General features: G+C 42.9%; 1 protein-coding gene across 4 annotated transcripts in view; it reads right to left on the bottom strand.

The window, feature by feature from the left end:
• Positions 1-19,551: 19,551 nt before the first annotated feature.
• CREB5 (cAMP responsive element binding protein 5) overlaps positions 19,552-27,687 on the bottom strand; it is a 262,348-nt gene continuing 254,212 nt past the window's right edge. For all 4 annotated transcript variants that reach the window (XM_074861958.1, XM_074861948.1, XM_074861976.1 and 1 more), the window contains 2 exons: positions 27,484-27,592; positions 19,552-26,326 (listed from right to left, as the gene is read on the bottom strand). In XM_074861958.1, the coding sequence (XP_074718059.1) occupies positions 26,163-26,326; positions 27,484-27,592 (273 nt within the window). In that variant the 3' untranslated portion in view covers positions 19,552-26,162. The remainder of the gene's footprint in view (positions 26,327-27,483; positions 27,593-27,687) is intronic.

Raw genomic sequence — 27,687 nt, forward strand, 5'->3', positions numbered from 1 at the left:
TCACTGCCACCTTGAAGTCAATGACAGTGCTGCAGTGGACACCATGAGAGCCAAGCTGTCTCTCTGTGGTTTTATCTACTGATTTCCATGTAGGTGGTTGAGCTGTGTCCCAGCTGGCAGCAGCAGCCAACTGTTGCCTCCTTAACTGTACAGGGAAGGGGAAGATACTGCCTTTTGAATCCACCTTGTCCATCTGCAAGGTGATGGCTGCTGTAAGCTGTTTGTATGAAGATAACAATCCCGGAAAGTCTGGGTGCCCAGCTGAGCTGCAACCACATGGTGTTCTGGGGAGTAATTTTGGGATACAGTGCTGGGAATAGAGGGGAGCTACAGTGACATGTGTGTGAAAGGAAGGGAGGCATTAGTGATGATGGTAAATATACACCAAAACAAGCAAGTGTTTTTTTGGTAAATAAATAATTACTGTCCACTCAAGTCAGAAATAAACTCTTCATCACCCAATTTTGAAATAAGGCAACTCTATATGTGCTTCTCTGTACCACATGGACAGTATGTGGATAAGAGGAGAGTCTTTGAGGTTGATAACCCATGGCTCCCTGGCATTGTACATTTAATTTTCTTGGCTTTTGGGTCAGTAAGAACCATGAAAAGCTCCTCTTCAAAGCTATACCTGCCAGCCTGGAAATCCAGAAGCTGCAAGTCAGTTACAGAATGTCTGAGGAAGGTATATGTTTTTTCCCACAAACAGGATTCAAGACTAAATCTCAGTTAAACTGACTGAAAATTGTCACCTCTTTCAAGTGGTTTAAACAACTCCATCATCTTTCTTCTGTTATGAATGATTGATGTTTACATCCCAGAAGACCACCACCTCATCCTTCCATGGACTTGTAGAGAGGCAGAAAGGTGGGCAGAAAGACTGAACAAGGCTTTCTGCTTCCTGGATTGAGAGATTTAAGTTTACCCTGCATCATACTTAGCCCTCTGCATCCATGTGAAATGAATACAGATGAGATGTGTTGCACTCCTCTTTTTGCTTGCAGCCTGTTATAATGTGAACTCTCACCTGGTGCTTGTAGGAATGGCTCAGAGCAGAAGCGGACAGAGCCGTCAGCGTCACTTAAGGCATTTTGCTGGGACAGCCTCTTCCTATTATCTTCTAGACAGAAACTCTCATAGGGATAAAAAAACTTCAGATTTCAGGGCAGTCATTCAAATTTCTTAATGTTCTGTTTTTTCTGAGTTTGCATGATCTTTTATGTAGTGATGTGTGCAATCTTCCTGCATTTGGTAAAGGGCTGAGTCCACATCTGAGGATCTTCTGACTTAGGGAGTCCAATCCTGAAAACCGTGTGTGAATTTCTTCTTACTCCTGTAAGCAATCACACTGGCATTCAGAAGTGTTTAAGTCCTGTGAGGGAAAACATGGGTTTTGAAGTAACCACTTCCTGTATGTTTCCACTTACTGGGGTGTGAGTACTGTATATTTCTGCTGTAGCAGAAGTTTTCATCAAGTGCTTCTATGCTTTTAAACTTATTTTGCATGTATATCTTGCTACATTTTAATGCTCCATCGATCCTATAGTACTTTTTGACCTTTCAAGAAGTTAATACTTGCTTTTCAAAAACTTATGATAGAATCCAACTTTTAAAGAATTGTAAAATAACTGAGAAAAAAGTCCAGTGGTTATTGCAAAAAGAAGAGAAACAGCTCTGGTGTTTCTGACCAAGTTATGGAAAGTGGGTTGATTTCCTCTCTACCTGGGATGAAGGGCTGGAGCTTTTTTCTATTTCGTTTTTTAAATTGCTTCTCAGTCTTCATCAGTATTAGAATTTTTCCAGGGAAGAGAGAGAGGCTTTCTGTTCAAAAAAAAATAGCAGAGACTCTCAACATGAGATGGGGCAAATGAGTTTATTGAGCATTCCCCAGCATCCAAATTCCAGCACTGCCCTGAAATGTTTCTGAAGTACCCATTGCTCTAAAGACTGCAATTGTTTCTAGCATGTGGGTGGTGGGAGTGCTGGAGTCTGAAAAGCAAAGTGGATGCAGTTTGGATCCTCAGTTTGCTTGAGATGCTCCTCTTTCCTCCCTGCCCTAAAGTCTTAGAGTCCTTAGGCCTTAGAGTCCTACCTATGGGTCCTTCTTCCCTTGGTATTCATGGCAGCACTCCCAACCTTAAGCAGTTCTTGGCCCTCTTTGGCTTTTGTGTAGCTGGCACAACAGATGGCCCAGGAATATACGTGCTTTGGGGCCTCTCACATTTCAGCTCCCCCTTTCGAAATCCAAACCCTCATCTAATATCCATAATCCTTCATGTCAACTGTTTCACATTAAAAAGAGATATATTTTTGGTTTGCTAAACAAAATTTCCTAAGGGCAGACCTGCTAATGATTAGCTGATGTAACAATGCCCAATAAAAGCAACTTGTAGTGGTGAAGTAAATATTACCGCACCCAATAACCAATGGAGTAATTTCATTGTTTGCTGATTTGTAGAATTCAATTGTGAAAAGTTTTAAGAAGACTAATGATGTAACTCTTGCATTCACCTCATGAATACTTCAATAAGTTACTCAGATTTTACTAGCAATAACCCAACCTCCACCATCTTTCATTTGAATATTTGAAAGTGCTTTACAAACGAGTCTCAGAACACCATGATTGCACTAGTTTTTCTATGCTGTCTCCTTAGTGTACTGTTTGTTTCTTCTCAGATCATTCAAATTAACAGGCAAGATCAATGGCTTAAGACATAACAAAAGTTGAGCGGAGCCATTGTTTCCTTCCTTCTCAACACCAGCCCTAACATTTCTCTGAGTGTACATAAACTAGTCTACAGTGGGATGCTGAAATGTCCATACAGCTCAGAAAGTAGAACTGAACCCAAACAGGAAATCTCACTGGGACATGAGGTGTGGCATCAGCATCAGGTACGGCAACACATATGGTGGTGTCAGTCTAAAAAGAGTGACACTGGAAGGGAGGTATTACTGACGTGGTCTGCTGGGTGGGTTACGACCACAATGGCCAGAGAGCCCACACTTTGGTTTCAGTTTTGAACCTGTGGCTTTCTCTTTGGTTTTTTTTTGTTTTTTTTTTTTTTTTTAAATGATGTTTGCAAAGGAGAACATACTTTTACAAAGGTCTACCTGAAAAACATGGCATTTCATTTGATGTTGCTCTGATGGGATTTCTGTAAACATTTGGGCAACCATCAGTAGTTTTAAATAGTGGGTTTTGCCAAAGCTCTGTGGGCCTTTAGATTTCAGGGTCAATTTGTATCCAGTTCTACCTGAGAGAGGAGAATTACTCGACTTTTTACCAACTTTTATCCTAAAAAAAAAATGTCTTGGTGCAGCTGCTTTTTTCCAACCATTGCAAGCGGCCCTGTCATAATAAAAATAACTGTCACAAACTCATTTCTCTCTTAAGTTTGGGCAGGATGTAACTTACCTCATCTTTAAAGAATAACATTGGAGCTCTTGCTCCCACTATTGCTGTCTCTTTGGAGACCAATATTTAAATGCAAAGAGTCAGCTCTTACTGCCATACAAATTTTTAATGAAAGATCTAAGTTCCAAGGGTGAAACGCATACCAAATTTTATTGAACCTGGAAAGAAAGGTTTTCTCATTGAGAATGCCCAGAATCAGTTTCACTTGGGCAAAATAATTACCTGCAGTTGTCACAGGTGAAAAGTGTTAGCCAAGGAAGTACATGTGCCAGTCTATTAATTTGCTGAGAGACTGGGTAGAATACTTTGAACTGGATTTCTCTGCCTATTGGAGAAAAAAACTGAGTATGTCCCTTGACTGATTCGCAAAACCGTATAATTAATGACTCCAGAGAGAGTGAGAAAGTTAGAAAATTCTTTGAAAGGGTATTCTGAGTTTTGAAATGACATATTTTAACATCAAGTAATCAGCAGATGAGATTCCCCAGCCCATTTAAATATTCAATACTTTTGCATGATGATATCAATCATTCTCACAAAGCATAAGCTCCTAAAAAATCTCCTGTTTCTCCTTACCACCAATCATTACAGTAGGTATGCAGTGCGATTTACTACCTAGGTCTGTGTATGGAATTTCTATTGACACTAGTGAAAAGTGAGTGTGCTCCCAGTCACAGGTACAGTTTAGCCATTGGGCAGTTCTCCTCCAAATGAGACCATGGGGAACAGTACCACACTGGGCTGCCAAAGGAGCTCTAATTTCCATGATTTTGTACAACTGAGTACTCCTATTTGCAACCTTCCAAAAGCAGTAAAGCTCTAGTCAGAATGTAATTCCTAGGCTAAAACCAAAGAAGTTGAGGAAAACCTTTAAAACACTACCACAACAGATTTTATTTAAAGTTATTTTTATTTTCTTTGCAAGGCTGTGGGTTTGATTAATGCTGTTTCTCCAGGATAACTATTCCAGTATTGTTATTTTGCTATATGTCCATGCATAGACGGTCTTATTCTATACAATTCTGATTTTAACTCCATTCACTTTGGGTAACAGCTGCTAAGGACACTTATTCTGGAGTAACTATGTCACTAAATGCTCATCTGTAGAAAAGTCCAGAGAATTTTTTTCCTCAGATCACAGCGATGGTGAATGACTGTTGTCAGTTGGAACATACTGGTCATAACATAACTTAGATGAAGCCAATGCTCCTGAATTTATCTTTCTGCCTTCGAGCATACTTTACTTCCCTGGCACTGCTCTGGATTTCCTACCGGCAGTTAACTCCTGATGGATCTTCATCTTGTCAGTAGGATAGAAGGAGAAGTCCAATAAATACTATGGCATAATTTCTGTGAATCTCTTGCTCACGTATGTCTACTTTAGAGTCACTATATTGTAAACATAGTCTGTCCAGTCTACTTGCTATCTACTTCTTCATAGATATGCTATTTCCTTTCCTAGTTTACATTGACTTGTATTCTCTCCAACCACATCACTTTAACGCCTGCCCTGCCAGCAGCTTCTGTTGCCTCTGTCTTTCCATGTCTCAATATTCTTTCATAAGCTCTTTAGTACGTTAATCTTCTCAGAGTGCATGTTAATGTCATCAAATGCATCCCAGCTCAATTTCAGCCTTTGCTTTGGTAAATCTGCTGTTCATCCATACTTTCAAAGGCTTATGCTCTTGCAGCATTTAAATAAGCACCTGTTGGTCACTTAATCATCAGTGTTATGTACCATGCAGTACTGGGAAAAATACATCAGAGTAGGTGAATATTATGTGATGTTGTATAAGATTACTTGCCTGCATTAAAAGACATAATCTTCGGATTACTAAGAATAACATTGCTATAATAGTTACTTTTTAGTATGGTATTAGAGAAGAGGCCCCAGTCTGTACCAGAACTTACTTTATGGTGAGAGAGAAAGTAGGATATTATAATAAGTAAGACAGAAACACAAGCTCTCTTGTGTTTCCCGCTGAATCCAGAATGAGAAGAATTTCACACCTATGCAGGAATAAATGACAATAGCGCGTAGTAATTCCAGTACCTAAGCAATGGTAACCAGTGACATTTTAGACACCCTGCCTGCCCCTCACCTGCCTTTCCAAAGGGTGCAGATGTGCTGTAGAGTCCTATGTCATATTTGCCAGCCTCAAGCAGATGTCTTGGAACTGTAGGGCATCAAAGGCTACTTTGCATCTATTGCATTAAGTGCCTGTGCTTTGACACTAGGATTGTTCTTTATGTGCCCTGAGTCCCAGTTAAATGCCTTGGCCACGAACACGTTTTTTCCTACAAAGATGAAAATTCTCCTATTATTACAACTAGCATGGAATTTAGTTCTTCATTTCAGAAGGCATTGCAATGGAAGTAAATTTTGCTGAGTGCTTCTCAATGACATAATTAAAGACATAACATGTACATGAAAATTACACGTCTGCAAGACAAACTGAAAACTTTTCTCTCCTCCCATCCTTTGAAAGAAAATGTGGAGCAAAACATGAAAATACTCAACAATCCCTGTTTTGTAAGATTGCAAACATCTTAAGTGATTTATTATCACACTAGGTATTTTCTTTACCACACTTGGCTTTGAAATACTCTTTTAAATACAAACATACCCTCTATAACTTGCATGGTGTAATACCGTAAGCACCAGGGTGCAGCGATAGTGGGTGGGCTCTTTTCTTTTTCTTGTTAAACACAGGAATTCTCTAATGTTGTAAGTACCAGCACACATGAACAATCCATGTGGGATGGTCCCATTCTCCCACTCCTCTGCTGCCTCTCTTTCCTTTCATTGAGTTCAGTAAAGCCTCATTGAATGTTGGAGGTGGAAGATGAAGTCATGCAAATCAACACACCTTAAATCACTGGGCAACAAAGGAACCCTGTTGATCTCCCCAGACTTTTCCGCCCAGGAATGAAATCCCACATGAGGCATACCAAATGCTTCTGCTTCTAACAGAAGTGCCGATTCCTCTTTTTGGGCCAAATGCTACTCTTAGATGCATACATGAGGCCCAGCTGAGGGTAACGGAAGCCAAACGGAGCATCCACTAGCAGAATTTGACCCAGAGATACCAGGGAAATTCCTAGTCCTGTTAATTGACCGCAATGGTGACACTGAGGTTGTTACAGCAAAAAATTATGTCCCCCACCTTGGTAATTTTGCTGTGAAGATCTCCCCTATGGCACAGGCAAAGGCCTCTCCTGTATTTCCCCCAATTCCCATCTCAAGCAGCCTAAGTTGATGTGTCCAATGTGCAACAATTTTTCCCCAAAAAAAATCTGTTTTAATGTCTCTGAGTGTGATTATGTACTCTCAGTAAAATGGGACAAGCAACACATTTTCTTCCTGAAAAGTATTAGATGCTGTGAGAGATGTGAAGAGCCAGATTCTCTGCTGCACTGAGACATTTCGTACTGTTAGAACAATGGGACCAGAACGAAATGGATCTTCCCACCATGCAATTTGTTCTGTTGTTGGGAAATCTTTAGCCCCAGTGGCTTCTGCAGCTGGTGGCAGGCAGAATGCTGAAGACAGGAGATGACAGGAATAGTATTGCTGTTCTCTGCCCTTGCGAGCTCTTGATAAACAGCTGGTTTAGCTTAGAGCAGACCTAAGGCCTTTTTTTGAACTGCTCGTGATCTGGTTTAGACAAAATTAGAACTGGGAAGCAGCAGCCAGCTCCATTGTTATCCTTTTACCTTATAGCTTCAACTGGCAGCTGTAGGGTACTGCTAAAAATGCTGAGGGACTTGCTGCTTATCCCCATCAGAGACACAAGAGGCTGTGCTGTGCATGCCATCTCTGCAGGCAGCTTCCTATAAAGAGGCGCTACCTCCCTCTCTGATGTAAAAATTAACTCTGCTCCTAAAAAATCTTGATTGTACATGTCCCTTCAGAGTCTTGGGGGCAAAGAAACACCCTGGGTGCTTGTCTGCAATGGTCTGTGTGTGGGGGAGCGGATTGGGTGTCTCCAAACCCACCAGACTACATGCTCAGTTCATGCTGCCCAGGAGTGTTAGAACTGTGGCTTTGTGCCTTGCGTGTGGATGGGGAGGACTGTGCTCACTTCTTCCTCAACGATGGGGCAAGCGTTCTTTCTCTCTCTTCTTTATCCAGCCCTTTCCTTTCATGAAACTGGCTGGAGTTTTGCGACTGCTGCCCATCTGACTTCCTGAAATTGTCTGATGGTTTCGAAACTTATTAGGAGGGAGATAAAGATGTACACTCACTCCCCTGCACACAGCACATATGCATTGTTTCCTTAGGAAACTAGATCTAACATAAAAACGAGACATGTAGCTATTTTTGGTCATGTTCTTAATGCTGGATTTACATTAGTGACACCAGTAATGCCACTCGTTCACAGAGATATGACAACCCCAAAGGTTTACTGCTTTTTGGCATCCCTGTAACGAATTACACCAGGGGAAGGAGAGTTTAAACTGCTATCAGATGAAAATAGCGGCATTTTAAAATCACTTTGTGGCGTATCTATCACTTCAGAAGTTTCTGAGTAACCATGAATCAAGCCTCGAACCTCTTACCACATGTTAGGAGACCATCTAAATCTTCTCATCCTCTCAGTGAAGAACAATAGCTTTCATTTGAAGACACACTATTAATGGCAAAATGGATTAAAAAAAAAGAAGGGGAGAAAAGGAATAGTAATAAAAACCCCTTCAATCACTTGACTTACAGATGCAACTAATTGATTTGAGGGTTGGCTGGGGAGTGCCATGGCAGCTAGTTTGATGTAGTAATTAATGCAATCATCCTTCTTTGTTATTACTTTAATAAGGTAAACACCCTGTTAAAATAAACTGAAAGAGTTGTCTCTGGCCAAGAGCTTGCAGTTGTGGTGAGCAGCATAATAACCCCACAATGTAAAACTTGGACAGGAAAGAATGAATTACACTAATCCCTGAAGGTTCTTACTGCAGACGTTTGAAGTTTTAACTTTAAAGTTAGAGTGGAAAAGGAGATCTGAAACTTGTAGGCTATTCACCCTGTGGCTCCTGAGAGAAAGCAGTGTGTGTCTGCTCGAGTACCCTGAATCCTGCTAATACGGGCTGGAGATAAGCTCAGTTTCTGCAAACACTCATGCTTGTGCTTATCTGCACTACCACAAATAGTCCCATGGTACTAAAGGTTAGGCACAGGCATAAAAATCAGCACTTGCACAGGTAACTTTTGTACTGTATTGGAGTATCAGTGTGAAGAATGAGGGTTTCAGCTTTGGTTTTAACCTAATGACTGTTTTTTAGAAGTAGTTTCCAGCAAAACCCACTTTCGGTAGGGTGATTCAAAGGGCTCCTTTATTTGTTTGGTTTGTCCCTTCAGACGTTCATTCTAAACAACAGCATTTTGAAGGATAGCTGCACCCTGTTGTTAAGGATCCCTTCAATAAAAAGGGAGTTGCTGGAACACACAGCAAAATGGAGAAAACCAATTTACCGGTGAATAACAACAATATTGTTCTCTCCTATTTACTTACAATGTTTTAACTGTCAGATGTGTGTGACTCAGAATTTTGCTCAGATATTTGAGCTATGTCTTACTTTCTAAATGCCTTGTTTTAGTGGTTTTAATTAAAATACATGGGCACTCCTTTGGACTGAAATCTTTGCACATGGCTTGAAAACTTTCAAATATTTTCATACAAAACCTATCTGGCTTCTTCGAGAAGTCCCATGTGACCAAACAATTTGGATTTCTTCTCAGTTCCTGCTCTTCCCATTGATGCCTCAAGCGTCAATAACCTAAATGATAATTTGCCAGATTCCCATAAGATATAGATCCAAAGATGAATTATATCATTGGAAATGCATGAGTAACTTTTGCAATGAATAATGTAGTTTTCAAGATGGTGAGTGCAGAGTATGTTGCACTAGGGTAGATTTACGGTGTGAATGGGTAATAAGGAGTTATGTCAGCCAGCATAAGGTGCTCAGGGTGTCATGCGCAAAATAGTCTCAATTTGTGGAATTTTTACTTTATTATTTATTGCCAATTAACATAATTTTCTGATTACTGATTAAGGTACTGAGAAAAACAAAGCACCAACAATTAAACACTGAAGTAAACAGCTTTCCTCCCCCTTCCCAATGCTCATCTTAGGTCAAACACCTCTCCTAGCCCTGCCTCAGTGCAGCTCTCTCATTGCCCACGCAGGTTACACTTAGTCTGTCGCAATCCCTTTGGTGAGGCAACTGGTTTCTGTCTGCCATGCTGGGTGTATTGGTTTCTTTAGGCATCTGCAGGCTTTTTGCTGGTTTCCCTCTGCTGCTCTCTGCCTTTTATTTGGGTCACCCTTGGCTGTAGTCCCTGATCCCATGTGGGTCCCTCAGAGGTGTCCCCCTCTATGGCAGGGAGCGCCTCCAGCCAAGAGCCCCTCTCTCTCTGGCTGCCTCCTCCACAGCATCTCCAGCCCCACGTCTCCGAGAGCATCACTGGTCCCTGAAGGCCGCCACTCGCTTTCTTAAATATGTTTGAGCCAGGGCACCACGTGCTCCTCAGATGGGCAGAAGTTTTGGCATGTAATGGGGTGTTTTCACATGTTTCAGAGATGGCTGTGCTTGGCACTTGACTCTTCATGGCCTCCTTCCACACTGGTCATCCCCTGCTACCAAACCCCTGCCATTTATGCCCAAAGCACAGGGTCCCTCTGTGGGCTGTGCCATCACTTCTGTAGAGACTTCCATGCTGCTTGTCTAAATCATTTCAGGGTTAGCCTTTTAGCCGGAAAAGCTTCAGAAAGCTGAAGGCTGCCCTCGCTGTACAGAAGAGAGAGATGCGTTATTCACATCACATGGCTGTGTATGCTCTTTATAAGCTCTGGGAGCTTTACTCCAACTGAGCATTTTCTTGTACAATTTTCAGTTTGTCATTTCTACAACAGTTGAAGTTGATAACAAAAATAGCACAGTCCACAGAGAAAGCAGCTGATATATATATATATATACACGTATATAAAGAGTGAGGATGCTACTTATGACAACTCTTAATTCCCTTGTTGTTTTCATTCTGTGGCCAGAATTCTTCATTCACATTCCTACAGCTGCATCTTCATGCTTGGTTTCTTGCTGAAGAACAGAAGTAGATGGCAATTTAAGGTGTGTAGTAAGGTTCATGAGAGGACAGTGAAAATTGTCAGCTCTGAAATAGGAAAGTGAAGAAACCACAAGTGCCAATCCCCTTCCCTTCTCTTTGGGTAGCATTGCAGGAAGAGTAGATGCCAGCCTATTGAACCCAGGGTGTTTTTCAGTGCCCTCTCCCAGATGAAAGAGTGACGCTGAGAAGGGGCAGCCATTACGTAAATGAGGGCAGCATTTCCCTGTTGCTGCTAACCTGCTGTACGGTGGGGTTGCCACCAAACTGGTGAATGCTGTTCCCAGTTCCTGCAAAAAAAGTATTGCCCTGTCTCTTCCTTGTGTGAGACCTGATGACCATGCAGCCACGGCACTGGCTGACGTGGGCAGGAAACAATTCCAGACCTTTTGGGGGTAATTTTCACTTGGCTCATGGGGACAGTTTGCCCTGTAGCCACTTGTGTTAGGGAAGGAAGGAAAAACAGCAGCACCTCTGTCGACAGCGACCCACACCAACACCGGCACCAGCCCTCACCCCACACTGGTCCTCCCCACCGGCCCTAGAGCCCGTGCCACGGCCGGGCTGCCCAGGGCCAAGAGGCCGCGGCCGCGGCCGCCTGAGTTTCCCGGGCGCGCCACAGGGGGGCACGGCCGGACTGGGAACGAGCCGAGCCGAGCTGAGCTGAGCCGAGCCGAGCCGAGCCATGCCGAGTCGAGCCATGCCGAACCGAGCTGTGCTGAGCCAAGCCAAGCCGTCCTGTTGTGCCCAGAGCCGCTCGCCCCACCGTGCCACAGCTGGCTGCGGCCGGTCCCGGTTAGCGCGCGTTTGGCCCTGTCGCCGCCGGTGAGTTAGCGGTGCGGCCGCCCCGTCCCGGGGAGATGCCCCGTCTGTAACGGCCGCTGCTGAGCCGGTGTGGCAGTGCCTGGGCTGCCTGCCCCAGCAAACGCATCTGCCGGAGGTGTTGCAAAACTTGTGGCCTCTCTGGGTTTGTCCTCGGCCACCTGCCTGTTTGGCCTGGGTGGGAGTGGGGCTTATGCCCGCTGGGGCTGGGTCTGGTGGCAGGTGAGGGAGCAGCTGAGCCGGGCCTTGTAAAGCTCACACTCATTGCCAGCTTGGAGGTTTGGGAGCAGGTGGCAAAGGCCTTTGCAGGGTCCATGGGGAAGCTGGAAGAAAGAAACAGCTCCTTCCTGCTCTGCTGCCCCAAAGATGTGTGAACACAGGGGATGCTTGCTGTCCTCAGAGCAGACCTTTCTCAGGTGACCAAGGCAAGCAGAGAGGCATTTTTTCCCCTCAAAAATCTCTTGCACTTAATCTACTTGTAGCCCTACATGCATAGAGGGGTAAACCACTGAGGACTCCAGTGGGACGGTCCTCCTGCGTGTGTGTGCATGCAGGGTCTTGCGCATTCGCCTCCCGTTATTACAGGTGAAGCTGAGGCAGAACGGGGCCCTGTTAAAACCAGGGGCTTTTATAGCGGAGTGAATGGGCATCGGAGAGCAAACATACCTCTGAGGAGCGAACATGGAGAGGACCCTGTGCCAACTGTAATAATCAGTGTGACTAATAGGGAACACCGAGAACTATTCCATTATATCATGAGACATTACATCTTGCTTGAAAAAACAGTCTTTGATGACACGCAAAGGATTGGCAAGTGCATTTTGGGGAATCCTCCTTTATTTCTTCAAGGATTTCAACCCATGTTCATCACGTTATGCATGATTTAACTTTCTCGGCGGTTAGATTGAACTTGCTGGTATGGGTTTTATATATTCATCATTTAAATTTGGTGGAACAGAAGGTGTATGAACTTATTTTAAAAGGTACTCATTTATAGTTCTTTGGAGGAATTAGAAACTGGGACTTTACCATAATTTCACCATGTATTTCTAGACCTCGCCCAACATGCTATGGTTTTGAAAAATGCCAAATATTAGCAAACTCCATTTGCATTTAGTCTCATAGAGCATAAGGAGTAATATTTCTATATAAAGTATTGTGATATTGGCTCATATTTTTTGTAATGTTAATATCTCAAGTGTCAGTCAGGAAGGAGATTGTTGCCTTTATTACAACTAATATAGTAGAGCAAAACAAAGAACTTTTTAGAAAATGAATATGCTCTGGGGAAATTCAATAAATCTTTGTTAGAAGAAAAAAGGTCTTATATATAAATATATAAAAGGTTGCTGTGTATTGTGCAAAAGTTGCTTACTGCTAAAGGAGTAATGCATTGTAAATCAACAGTGGGTCCCATAGCACATTATGGCATATTTTATTGGGTTTTTACCTTAAGGTAAGGTCTTTTATTAAGAGTATATAAGAGCACACTCTGCTGAATACCTTGTTTTTCACAGTGCTCTATACATAATGGCTTTTTTTTTTATTTGCTTCATTAAACATTCCTGTAATTAATGCATTTAATGGGAATCCAGCAGTAACAAATATAAAATTTATTGTGGTTTTTAAAAAAACCCACTTTGGTTACTAGATTTTCCATTAACAAATGGCGATGACCAAATTCCTCAAAATATTTCTGCAGTCACCCCAGAAATCTCCTGCTAAAACAGGTGATGTTTTCAAATGTGTAATAGGAAAGAAATGCCACATAAATAATTTTTGTGAAGGACTTAGTATAAGCATAGAGGGAGAGAGCACCAAAAAGTGTCTTTTAAATAATCCCCAAACCCCCCTGTTTCAAACTTGATAAGAAGACATCTGTATTAGGACTGGAGCTTGCTGGGTGAGTTATTAGGTGTTGAAAGACACCGTCTAGGAAGTCTGACCCATCAGAATTTGAATGTAAAAGGCAAGTGACAACTGAATACATGAAAAGCCTTGGAGCCCAGTCCCAAAGCCCTCTTTCCCTGCCTGAAAAGCCCGTTTATCTTCGGATGAATAAGAGTTACAGAATTGGAACCTAAGGAAAAAATCGGTGGTATCCGTGGCCAAGGGAATGTCTCCCTCCCACCCGTTTGATTAGAACCATGTGCAAGTTTGGCTAATGAGACTGCAGGGCTTTCCCCTTGCCTCTGTGGATGATTGTGGCATTTTATTTGAATGCCGATAATGGTTTCCCATTCCTGTTCCTTGCAGGCTTTTGGTCTGGGCAAATAAAAAAAGAGATGTCAGAACTGGAGAATCTTTTTACAGCATATAAAAATCTTCCCATCTAATCCAAGAGGAAATCGTAATGTGAAGAACATCGGTGTTTTAATGGCCTCCTAATGAGGACGAGCTTGGCCAGAGCTTTGAAGAAGACAAATGGAAAGCAAAACAACTCGTTTCTCCTTGAGGGCAAGGATTACGATTTCTAGAGAGGACTGCATGGATATGCCTTCAGCAGGTAAAGCTTCGCCTGTCTGAAGTGTCCTGGCAGGGCCCTGACATACGGGCTGTTGGCAAGAGCAAGAAAGGGGTGTGGTAGGAAAGCGGGGAACAGTAGAAAAGCGGGGGGCATGCTCACATTTTCTGGTTTCTCTGTCAGTCTATTCCTCTCTGTCTGCTGCTGGGGAAAAGTGAAGACAACTATATTTACCTAAATCCCCGGGTAATTAAGGCACTAAATTAAAGCCTGAGAAGCACTTGAAACTCTCTGATGAAAGAGCGTGTACACTGACAGCATGCTTGTAACCTTACGTTTCTGAGGTTCTCCCTAGGGTACGGGGGATACACAGCAAACACTGTGTACAGCCACAGATAGGTGATCACATCTAATTTAAAAGCCCTCATTACTCCCTCCTGACAGGCTTGGATGTTTGCCTGCCTAGCTCCAAGGCCAGCGTCGATCCATTTAAAATTAATATTTTTCATTCCTCTCTCCGCCGCGTGCATTTAAAAGCTGTCCTTGGCTTCCCCTCCCAGCTGCTGGCTCCGATTAGCCCAGCAGTGGCTGACGGAGCTTCGCTTTGCAGCACCAATGGGATCCTATTGCTCTCATACAGAGCTTTCCTGGAAAAGGGACTGCCTTACTCCTGACGTCTTCTATGGCTTTGGCAAGCCAAGGGGGCTTAATTTCCGATTGGGAAAAATGGGCCTTTCTCATCCCGTCCCAGAAATGAGCTGTGAGTGTCAGGGCCCTGATGGGTGTTGTGCTTCCTCCTGCAGCACCGTCCCTTGGCAGGGCTCAGTCCCACACACTCCCTGCCCTTAGCTGGGCCTTGCAAGGGAAGGAGAAACGTTTTTGTGAGAGGCATCGAAACGGTACCTGGTTTTGCTGCTGCAAAAGACCTTTGTACGATTCTCTTTGAATGACATGCAGCATAACAAGACATAAGAAATTGCTCTCCTGAAGATACGCCAGGTTTTCCTAAGCAATTAAATATGTGGGTTCTGCTCTGGAAAGCAGTTGTAAAAAGAAGGAAAAAAAAGCATTGTTTTAATCAGCAGCTTGGGTTTCCCTCCATCTGCAGAGTGAGGTTTGCTGACTCTTTGAAGGCAGAGAGCAGGTCATGATTTAAAGCTACTTTTGGCTTTGTGGGTTTTGGAGGGGAAGGACAACTCTGAGTGGAGCCTTGCTGGTGGGTCAGCACCAGCTGGTGGGTCAGCACCAGAATGTGGTACCCTCAGGTGGGTAAACCTCACAGGGACAATGAGGCAACACCACCACCACTGATGGCACTTCACCACCCAGCAACTCACAGACATCTCAGCCATCTCCACCCCATTGCCTTCCCTGTGCTCTGCTCCCACCTACCCTCGCGGGGCTCTGCACACAGAAAGCTGCATGGCTTGCCACACCAGTGTGCTACTCTGACAACCTGATAAATGCCTTTCTGCTGCATTTTTCCTTGGTTCAGACAGGTTGGCTTGAGGTACAGTCAGGCAAATGACAAGACCTTGGTGTAGCTCAGCTCTTGCAGTATGGTGGCAGGAGATACCGGCAGTGCCAGAGCCAAGTGGGTCAGTACAATGGGACTCCTGCAGACCTTGCTGCCAGCACAGCCAGGATGTTACCACATCATATTGCTGTGGAAATGTGGGGCTGTGGGTGTCCCTTCAAGCCCTCCACCTCATCCCACAGAGTAGTAGGACAAAGAGGTAGCAGAAACACCTTCACAGAGGGCTAATAGTCCCTCAGCTACTTTAGGGAATGAGTTTAGTATTGTGGGAATTAGGTGCAAAGGGGGTGTTAGTCAGTGCAGCTTGCACCTACTCCAGCTGAATGATAAAAACTTTGCCTCTAAAGACAAGCCACCATTGCAGCAGGACAAAAGCAAAGCTACTGCTCCCTCATCCTGCCTGTTCAACTTGTGAAAACTGCCTGGCTTTAACTTTAATTCTGACAATTTAACTTCTAGATCAAAGTGCAGGGAATAGCTACAGCAAAACACTGATAACAAAAAACCCAAATGAAAACAATGGCCAGTGTTGTGATACCAAACACAATCCTGCGTAACCAGAGCCCACAGTCGTGTCCCACTGCGGACAGTTCCTTTTTCTCATCCATGGCTACATGTTGTCTTTGCAGCACAGCTTCTTGAAGCTAAGAAAAACTTTTACTAAGCTAGAATTGGCTCAGCCACCTTATAAGACAGAATGAAAATGATTAGTGAAACAAAGAGAAAGTGTGAGGAGGATATAGAGTCCTTCCATACAAAGCCTCCTGTCTTCCTATGTGATCCATTATAATCCAGAGGGCCCCAGATTTAAACTAATCTGTTTCTGCCTTTATTTATTTTTTCTCGACTCAATTTCCTACATGAACTGGCCAGTTATGTCAAGTATTTTTCTTTCTTTTAACTTGACTTGCTGTCGGCTGAATGCAATGCCCTGTGAAAACACCTGCTGACCTGCTGTATACACACATGCACACACACACATGCACCACGTCTACCATCTGCATCTATATATCTATATTGTCTATCTGTATATAATCTCTATGCCTATCTATATCATCTATATCTATATCTAAATCTATATCCATATCCATACCCATATCTCTAACTCTCTCTCTGTCTCCATATCTCATCATCTACATCATCATCTATATCTATATAATTTGCTTTTACAGTGGGTCACACAAGTTGTAAATTCCTCGAGCCTCTGCAAAATACACCTTCAGGCTCCCCTCTCTTTTGGGGAAGGCAGCTGCCCCATTGCTTCTATTTCAGGCAGCTCTGGCTTGCTCTGCCAGCAAGTCCTGGGGGAGTGGGTTGATCAGGTTCACTAATGGTCGGGCTCTCGTGGTATTTGCTTACCTAACATAATCAGAACAGGCATCTTAAATATTTTATCAGCTTTGCAGGGTCATTCTCATACCGTGGCATTGTGTTGCACTGGAGAATAGAGCAGGCTGGAAGAAAAATGGTGCTCGAGTGCTGCAGAAAGAGGTTTTTAAGCAAATGGCAAGCACTAATGCCCTGCTTAGAGCTGCTAAAACAAATGTCTCTGTCGCAGCAGGGCAGATGAGAGGCAAAAAGAAGTTAAGGCAGTTGCAATAACAAAGCAGACCAAAGAATTGAACAAATGTCCCCAGACCCTCAGTTGTTGGCTCTGGTCTAACGGGTGGTGGTGGTCCTGGTTTAACTTTGACCCTCCTTTCTGACTCCTGATTAATTTTTTTACTCCCTTGAAGCTAGTTCTCAGGAAGTTTTGTGTTTAATCTTGTGCTTATTCCCTGTGGGCCAAGCTCTCGACTGACTGTGAGTAAAACATTTCTGTAAAGAAAGTGGGTGCAACAGGGTAATTTTGGGGTTGTCCCAGAGCTGGAGTCTTCTGTAGTGGGGCCTCAGCAGCCAGTAGCTATTGCAGAGAGGAAAACTGGTTTTCACTCTGAACTGGCCCATTGCCTGCCTTCAGCCAGGCAATGCTGGCTCCAGAGTGGGCAGGGAGAGCTGAGAGGTAGGTCTGTACTGCAGGTCTTTACTAGAGCTGTGGGTGGCAAGGGTTGCTGATGTGGGGGAGCATAACCAACTGCGCCATTTCTGAGCCTGTCCTCAAGTGCTGCATGTGGGGAGATTCCCCAGGAGGGGGTCAGACTCGCTTCAGCTCTTTTATGCTGAGAGTCAGTGTAATATCGGAGAGCTTTGCATCCTTGCATGTTCAGTGTTCCCTCTATCCCAGTATTTTTTAAAAATCAACCCAAAACTAACAAAAAAGCACTCATGTCTACCTGCTTCTCCATCCCCCTGCTGAAAGGTTTCTTTACACAAGACCACTTCCAATTTCTCAGCTCTTGCCTCTATTTATTTCTGGGGTCCTTTGGGTTTGACCCCCTCCCCTACCCCCACACCCCTTTTTATGGGACGTGTCTGCTTTCTCCAGATGGTTGTTCCTGATATGTTATGCTGCCTGCTTTGTGGAAATGCCTTTGGGTACATACAGTGCCCGCTGTGCTAGCTTATCATCCCTACGCAAACTCTGTGCCATTATCTGAGTGTCCTTACAGCAAGTAGCTGAGGCTGCAGCCTGGGTTTGTGAGAAAACTGGGGGCAGGTTGAGTGGCAAAGTGGGTCTAGCCAAAGCATGAGGGGCTGGAGTGGCAGGGTGAAGGAGTCTCTCTGCACCATTGCTCCGACTGGTGTAAGCTGGGGCAACGCTCTCACTGATACAGAGCGTCCTCAGCTCAGTTTAGTTCTGGCTGCATCCCTGCAAAGGAGAGGGGAAGGAGCATGTGCTCACACTGATTCATTTTTTGTCTAATAATAACTTTGTTATGATGTCCAGAGCAGCCCAGAGAGAGCAATAGTAACAGTGAACTGCTTGGAAGAGGAACAAATATTGCGATCAGGTTTGGGAAACCATGAATCAGCTGTAAAGGACAGTCTTACCTCAGTCTGAATATATCTTGCTTAGCTCACACTGTCAGGTGTAAATACAACTGTGTGGACAATAAAATAGTCCTGTGATATGCCTTCATAAGAGGCATCTATTTTTACAGATGTGATGATCCTCTTTCAGTATTTGGTCCCAGAGCAAGAGCCCTGCTGTATAAATACAGGTTAAGCTCTGGCATGACAGCCCTGTTTTAAAGGCAATGCAGGAGTATATGGCCTCAGAAATGGCTCCAGCTAATGTCATGCCTTGATGTTTGGGAAAAATGTCTGCTGCACCCCCTTAAAGAAGGAGCCATGTGCACCCACTGCTCCATCTTCCAGCTTTTACAAAGAGAGAATGGGAACAGGGGCATGGCTCTGCTTCTTTCCTATCCATTTTAGGAAGGTGAATGCTCTTGGCCAGATTTAGCCTTTTGAAAACCAGGGGGAGAGCAGCAGAAGCTGTGCCCATGCCAGGGCCTCCAAGGGAGCAGCACAGTCATGCTACATGGGGCCAGTCTCCTGCAGCGTGACACTGGGACTGAGTGCTTATGGGCAGGCTGGTCCCCATAGCTGAGGCTGCATCTCTCTGGTCTTGGACCCCATCGGGTGAGTCCATCGTTCCGGGACTGCCAGCAAGGTCATCAAGTTGCATTAATCTAAAGCTGACTTTTTCACTGGAGAGATGGGTTCATCCTGACCAACTTTAGATTACAGTTTACGCATTATTGTGCCAAGGTCTGTATTGGACCAATTTATAGTGAGAAATGAGGTTGGCAAGATAACAGGGGCATCACAATTAGAGCTAATTAGCCCAGCAGGAAATCCATTTCCAGGCAGCTTTTGGCAAGAGGCGAGGTTGGCGGGATAACAAGCATAGAGTGTATTTTGATATAAGCACACTCCAGCTGCAAGGAAAAGTAAAATAACAGCTTGTCTCATCCTTATGCGGAGGCCTCACGTCAGGCTCCACCACGTAAGTCTTTTTGTGTGAGGCTTTGCAGCCACCCTGCTTGGAAAAGCTTCAGAGAACTTGTTCTTACAAAGTCACCTCAGCTGCTGGAGGGCAGCAGTGGCCTGTAAGGTCTGCACAGCCCCTCGCTCCTACTGCCAGACAGGAGGATGCCCAGCACCATGGTCTTCCTCTGATTTTGGGGAGATGAGGGATTGCAGCTCAGAATAGAAATCACTGAAGAGTAGCTTGGTTTAATTGCAGGAGTTATCCCTACTGTAAAATGTCCGGGCTATAGGCACAACCAAACTACTGGAACTATTTGTATTTGAGTGCTTTATTATATTGGAATTGCGGTGATATTATTAACATTTGTACAAATGCACAAAATTCCTGTCTCTTCTAGCTAGAAAGAGATGTAAAAATCTGACCTAGTTGAACAGTCTCAATGAACTCATTGTCCATTTGTAACAATAACGGGTTCACAATGCAACAAAAAGCTTAACATAAAATTAAACATATTAAATGCTGCAGCAAGTATTTACACTTATGTACCAAAAAAAAAAAAATTATCTCCCTCCGGTAAGGAAGGTGGTTGCTTTACAGAATAAAACAAACAGACAAACAAACACAAAACCTTTGCATACAATACAAACAACCTCAAGCCCAAAACTTACTGTGACAGCACCTTTTTTTAATATAATATATATATATTTATATATAAACTTCGATAGTTTAGGCTTACTCCAAGCAGTGCTAAAAGTTCCTTAAAACCAGGACAACGGCAATAGTCCGAAGAAGCAATGTTCACTGATGAGTGCTGCCCAGTGTTTGAATGGAGCTGTTACAGAGAGGGGTACAGAGCTCATGGCCATGGGCTGGGAAACACTTGAGTCCCAATGATAAAGTCCTTGGCAAAATGCTCAGTGGCAATTATTCTTATTCAGAAGAGTGAATACACATTTTGTGCAAAATAGTTTGTCTTGTGGAAGCATAGTAAAGGTTGTCTCTGACAGGGATCTCTTTGCAATCTCAGCTCTGAGGCATGGGGAAAAATTTCTCTGGAATTTCCTAAATTCCAGCAAGGAAAACATTTCCCTTGAAATGCCCTATCAGCCCTCCGACCTCCCTTGCTTCCTGACACTGCTGCAGTTTCTGCAAAGCCAGAAGAAGCTTTCAGTGTTCATTCAGAAGGCTGTCACACAGATTTTTAGTCAAGAAAGAGATTTGGGTCTGAGTCTTGTGGCATCAGATGGCATGCCCTTACCGTGGGCTTCGGGAGCAGTTCCACCAGGTGAAACTCAACATCACTAACATTTAATTTGCATAAATATAGAACTGGAGATCCTGACTCCCAGGTATTACACATTGGTCTAAATATAGCAAGTTGCAATTATTGATTCCAGTCCAAGGAGAGCATGGGAAAGGATCAGATTTCCACTTAGAGAATCAATCTTCTCTGTGAGTGTGTGTGAACACTGACATTTTTGGCCTCATGCAGTTTAGGATTTGCTATAAAGTAATTTTGAAAGCTATGGAAAACCAATAATGGTAAGCAATTTAGCTCTTAAGTGTAAAGCCACTGATAAAACTGAGATAACTGTAAGCTCTGGAAAAAAAACATTACGGATGTAAACAGTCTCTTTTGTCTTTGCAGTAAGATGATTATTTCAGATGATGAAAAATTGAACTTTTTTTTTTTTTGGTGTTCAAATCACTTGAGATTTTATTGCTTTTCTTTGTCCTTAGAAGTTTTTAGTCTCTTTTCTTAGTTTTTTTTTTTTTTTAAAGGTGCTGTCCCTAGTCAAGTTATAAGGCAACATATTTTATTGATTCAGAACTCTAATACATAGTATGGCCACTGTTATCACTGCAGCTTCGCAGCTACCGTGAGCTGGACAACAGTCAAAGTGCATGACAATGCACAACAGAGCCAGTCTCCTGACCTTATGATATACAGGACACTTTGGTTCTCGGGATGAGAGATTATAAATGTAGCTTAGATGCTGCCTCACACACTTTGCATAATAAAACATTTATATGCTGTCATGAAGAGGGTGTAAAGTCTAAGTCACACTGCAGACTGGCTGTTTTCAGCTTCTCTGTTCGGGCAGGTGTGAGAGACAAGTTGTAGATATGCCACCAGTGAAAGCATATAAATGTATCTGGTGCAAATGTTTTACAAGAGTATTTATAAATGATTCAACAAGGGAGAGCAAGAAAGAGAGTGAGAGCTAAAGTGCAATTTTAAAATAATATAAATAATTGAAATGTAGAAATAAGATACTAATTAGTTGTAACTGGTTTTGTTTTATAGGCACAGTTTAGTTTTTATGTCTACAGATCAATTTTTTTCTCTTCTTCCCCCTCCAGTAATTTTCTCTGATGTATAATGGAGTTTCAATGGTCTAAATCTAAGGAACACTGCTTAGTAAGAGGACAGAAGAGGCAATGATAAGGCAGTATAGTGCAACTCACTATGTGATATTAGAAAAGAAACAAGGATGGGGTTAGATCTTCCGTGGTGATGTATAAAATCAGCCTTAAAAAAATAAAAAGGAGGAAAAAAAAAAAGACAGGCTTTCCAGTTATATGTTGACCCATGCTTTCTAAAATGAGAGAGCACATTTTCCAATACAAAGGAAAAAACTGAAGGTTCATAATTTGTTTTGTTGTTACGAAAAAAAAAAAAAAAGGCAAAAAAAGCAGATGCTGCTTTAAGGAAAACATTTAATTCTAGGAATTTTTGTACAACTGACCTCAGCAAGCTTTCCCATCTTAGATGGATGACTTCTGCTTGAGACCCTGAAAGATTAAGATGTACACACACCTAGTTTATTGCAAAACTAATATTGTAACTTAAAAAACCCAAACAGATTCTGTACAAGAATACTGTTCAAATGGAATGTGTTAAAATAACATTTATTAATAAATACTTTATAAAATTCTATGTGAATACTAAATTAATAGATTCCTGTTTTAAAATTGCTTTGGTCCTCATGAATTTTCATAAATTCACTCTATACGCTTTTTTTTTAAAAAAGGTATTAGCTGCTAAAAAGCACATTTTGCCTAAACTAAAAGGCTAGTTTTCCACACTAAATATTGTTGCTTAAAAAAATATGAATCCTCAAAAGTTGGGCATTTAACAACAGTTATAGCTGGCTTGTTAGTTAACAGGACAGAGTCAGTTAACACACTAAATCCACACGCACTGAGGCACTGAACCATTGACTTTCCACTATTCAGAAGATGGGCAGCAGACATTTAGCTTCGTAGCAGGAATTAACTCCCCAACAGTGTGAAATTCTCCATAAATCACCATCATCATCATCGTCGTCCTTATAAAACACACCATGATAGCACACAAACTACTTGTCTCCCACAGGCAGCGTTATGAATATGGCTTGCACAAATTGACTCGGGAAGGGGGACTGGGGATGAAGGACCCGGATCACAGCATCGTTTCTTTCCGATTAAAGTATTGCAGTTGTCCGTGGCTGAGATTTACAACGTGCTTCTGATGTCGCGTGATGAGAGATGCCATCCACAGAAATACCTCCTGCTGAGCAAGGTGCCGGCCAAGGCTTGCCACCCTGCTACTGCCCGGGAGAGCGGGAGAGGGACGCAGTCCGAGTCGTCTGCTGGCAGCGGGACGGGGCACAGAGCCCGGCGAGCCCGGCAACGGGCTGGATTGGCAGGGCAGGAGGGAAGTGGAGCAGTCTCCAGTAGTAGCCCGTGAAAAAGCAGGGTTTCTCCTCGACGGAAAGAGCCCGGGAAGTGCATTTAGAGAGACGTGCTTAGGAAGAGGCCGCTGCCACCGACCACGCCGCAGAGGGACATCCCAGGGACAGAGGGACAGGGGCTTCTCCCGCAGCCCTTGCTCAGGCAGCCTCCAGTGCCCGTCCAGACTGGCAGCTTGAGGAAAGGCTGCAGGATCATTCCCCTGGAAAACAAGAGCATTTTAATGTGGAAGCAAATCTGATGAATAATATAAGGTGCCTGGTATGGTTGGTCCTTTTACCGATGATATAGTATAGCTGATATAAATATGCTGCATGTTGTCTTGGCCTGTGAACCTGCGACAGAGTTACAAGAAGCAATAGCAAATAGCTTTTCATCCTTTACTTATTTCCACATCACTAGCAAGGATTATACCTAAAGGCCAATAGTATAGAGAGGAGACATTTCATTGTAATTACACATTTAGGCCAACATGTGTGGTTGGCTTGCCTAGTTAGCATTAAAAAAAGGAATAATTGAGCTATATATAATACACATCAGTCAAACTGTCAAGTTGCTGAATTTAACAAAACTTAGGCAAGGTTTTTGTATTTTTTTCTTTTTTTTTTTTTTTCTTTTTAATGTAGAGGCTTTCAGTTTAACAGCTAAATATTTTAATTGAGGAGACTGAATAAAATGAAGCTAAACCGTAATTCTAGTGCAGTGTAGCTCAACTGGGTATTCTAATATTACCAACAACTTTGATTTTTATTTTTTAATGTATTTAAGTTCTACCCATATAGAGGGAAAGTTTTTTAAATTAACCCTGCGATGGCATTTTCTTTTTCATGGTGAATGATGAAATTCAGACCCAGGGGAAATGCTTATTTGGGTTTTTCTACATCGTGGATACTCAGCTGGAACATTTTGCTCAACTGCATATTTGAAAAAAGTTCCCTTGAGAGCCATGATGAAGCAAAACCATTTAGCTATTACAACTGGAGGTTAAAAAAAAATTATAGATTCAGTATTTAAAACACTTTAAAAGTATATGTTTGTCTAAAATATAATAGAAAATCCTTTACATTTGTATTTTTTCATAATTTTTTTTGGTTCTTAGACTATATAATCAAGTCAAGATTTACACTGTACATTAAAAATCTTCTTTTGAATGTATTTGCATAAATGGAAAGCGAGCTGTTAAAGAAAAGAATACTGATAAAAAGTTAGTTCCTAAGATAAGAACTAATTTGGAAATGAATGATCCTCAGAATTTTGCTTTCCCTTCCAGGCAGGCCCTGCTCCTTACAGTGCCTCACGCTTCAGTTGTTTCACTCTCCCTCCTGCACGGAGAAGAGACAACCTTTTAAAACCCAGGACTCCTCTAAAAATCAAAGACACAGTCTTTGAGGAGGAGAACTTCACTTTAGAACAAAGTGTGTACAGGGCTAGAGGATTTGCCAGGAATAATGTGAGTTAGTTTTTGCTATTTCAGATGTAGCTCAAAATCTTTGAACATTTATCACCAGCTCGGAGCGCGCTCCCTGGGTAAGCAGCGGGAGGTTTTGCCGCTGACAGATTTGAGAGCAAAATCAGGTCCCAATATACAGCAAGGCAGCGTAATTAACTGGCATCATCTCCGTCTGATTTTCCCATCAATCACTGGTACCACTCGGGGATGCAAATCAGTCGCGCTGAGGGGCAGGCCCAGAGTCCAAACAAAAACCTTAATTGTGGCACAAGGCTCTTTTCCAGACCCTCTTTGCAGGACTGAATTTTATCCAGAGTGCCCTGGGATTTGCCATTCTTGTAGTACATTTTAGCGGTTGCATGCCTTCTAAAAATTATTTAGCGTCCTAATGAGACAATTCCTTACCCGTGGTAAACGGGCATTAAGTGCCATTGAAGTCAGTGAAGCTACACTGCTGTCTGCCAGCTCAGGATCAGTCTGTGGATGCTTAAAGGAATGCCTGCAGAGAGCAGGTCTCTCCCTGGGAATTAAAAATGGCATTTTTCCAACTGGTCAGAACCGTTACGCTGATTTATTTCTCATTTATAGCCCGTGAAACCTGAGGCTGTTAGCTTTCATTGCTAGAACAACGCAACCGGGTTAGGGAACAGAACTTTTCCAAATTATTATATACTACATGGATTTTTCTATGTTAATGACTGGCAGTGCAAAAGAATTGCCGTGATTCTCAGGTGTTGCTTGCTACGCCTGTACTGGGCCACGGAAGCTTACAGGGCTGCTAGCATCAACACAGCTGGCTCTCAATCCTGCTTCACCTGGGGGTGCACTGCTTTCGCCTTTTGCTGTTTATTAAAAACACTAAATCAGGAGCATTTCTATTTTTTAAAAGCCAAACGCTCAGCGCAGCCCAGCTGTGGGTGATAAGCTAGTGAAAGCAGCAGCCGCGCCAACAGTTTTTAGGTGGGCTTGAAGTTTTTGCTTGTTCATCACGGTTCTTCGAGAAAAAGAGAAGGAAGTGAGAAAGCCTTGGAATGAAAAAAAGAAGGAAAAAAAAAAAAAAAAAGCTGGGGGATCAAAAGTGTTTGGGGAGGGAAAAGGAAGGTGTAAGAATAACTGGAGGAGAAAAAGGCCAGGGTAGGGAGAAAGGAGAAGAGGGAGGGCTAGACAAAAGAGCACGTTATTTGGGCTTGACTTTGTCCTGATAGCCACATTCTATATAACTGCTTTGAAAGAGGCTCTGAATGCAAGATGGGGTCTGCTGATAGCACAACGCTAACTCATTTTTTATTATGCTGTCAGCAGATGCCCTCTCTCTATATTTATAGCCTAATTACTCCTAGTTACCTACGTATGACTCTGTTTAATACTTTTCATGCCTCACATTGGCTAACAAGCTGCAGTTTAACACAACTTTGTATTTCTGAGGCTTCAGGCTAGATTGGTGAGAAGGAAACATGACTATGTACAGAAACAGTTAGGTTTATAAACAAGTAACTGGTACCAAAAAAACTGGAGAAAGCACCAAAGCATTTCTCAAGCTGATAGCATATTAATTGCATAACTCCCTTTTATGTAACTAAGTATAAAAGACATTTTAATAACTATAAAAATGAAAGCCAAAGTCTTTCAAGAACTGAGGAATCTTCCAGGCTTGAGTTACGGTTGCAAATGTCCTTAGCACAGAGGACGCTTTGATACGCTACCACACTCCCCTAGCAGTTTCTGATCAACCACTTTTAAAGGATGGGGTTGATGTCTGTTCTGTGGCTGGCAAGCTGGGTGAGAGTGGAGCTTCCCACGACGTCGCTGACGGAGGAGGAGGTTGTGATGGTGTTGTGCTGGATGACTTGCTGCTGGGAGCAAGCTGGGACCGGGCTCGCGGGAGGACTGCTCTCGGGACCTGGGAAGGGGGTGAGGGCACAGAGACAACACACATTCACTTTTCCATCCGAATTAACAAGCCCAGGCTGGGTGACACTCCTGGAAAAGGGATGTGCTACTACGGCAGCAATACTAACAACCTGAGGCATGCACAAGTCCCAGGATTTCAAAATACACCATTATCCAACACGTTGTGTCTTCTGATCTTTTGCAGTTTTTGTTATTTTTTTTAAGCCAGCTTCTCTGAATTCAGAGTTGGGACCTTGAAAAAAGTCCAAGACCTTAATGATTATGAAACCAATGTCGGGATAAAAAGTCCAATATCTTAAGGTCTATAAAACCAGTTGGGATGCTTAAATGATTTATTTGCTCCAGAAGGAATCAAAATTGGAGTACAGTGCACTGCAGCACAGAAAATCTAATTCAAGCAACAGTTGATAGGCATGTAATGCAATTATGTATTTTTTCCTTAGAGTACTGTTAAAGAGCCAGATGCATAGTGATGCAGAGGAGACAGAAATGGGCTCTATTTTAAGAAAATGCTGCAATCTAGCAAATATTAACCCTGAGGCTCTTCTGAGCCATTCTAGAGCCAAGCAGAATTTGTCCCTAAATTACCACACTCTTAAAATGCATCAACTAGACAGAATTGATCCAATGTCTCCATTAGATGAGATTTTTTGAAAAAAAAATGAAAGATAAGAGTCAAAAAAGAGTTAACAAACCTTGAAAACCTGCACCACACCTGGTCTGCACCACGGTCAGGGCACAGTACCATTTTCGCTGGAGGGGACTTTAATGTTTTCCTTTTTAACTTTCCTTTTGAGAGTTATTTTAAGGTGCTGGCAGTGCTGCGCCCAGGAGGACTCTTGCAGGTTTGGAGTTGTGAGTTCAAGCGGGATCCTCCACGGGGGAGCAAGCATCCATCCATCTGCATCTCCTTGCAGAAGGGAGGGGTAGGGAAAGCTAGCTCTGCTGTGTGTGCTGCAAACCAGCAGTTTTGGTTTTGAGCAGGGCTGGATAGATTAGAGCAGGAGAGATTGGATGGCTCAGACGATGTTTGAGAAGACAGGTTCAAGTGATAATATGACTGACAAGGGGTTCTGAAGGGAAGAATTGGAAACTTTGCTTTCCTGTGAGGTGTATGGAGACAGTGCAAACATACCATCTACTTACTTAGATATCCTTGCGATTCTTTCTGCATAGCTGTTATCGGACAGTCTTTATGTGTTAACAATAACTGTTTCAGCTGTGCTACCTCATTTTTCAGCATGGAAACCTCGTTCTAGAAAAGAAAGAGAGGGTTTGGTTTGCCACAAAGCTTAAACCAGGCTCTTCTGCAAAGTTTAAACTCAAGAACACAGAAACTGCTCCATAACT

This window comes from Strix uralensis, chromosome 1 (genome assembly GCF_047716275.1).
Source record: "Strix uralensis isolate ZFMK-TIS-50842 chromosome 1, bStrUra1, whole genome shotgun sequence".
Taxonomy (NCBI): domain Eukaryota; kingdom Metazoa; phylum Chordata; class Aves; order Strigiformes; family Strigidae; genus Strix; species Strix uralensis.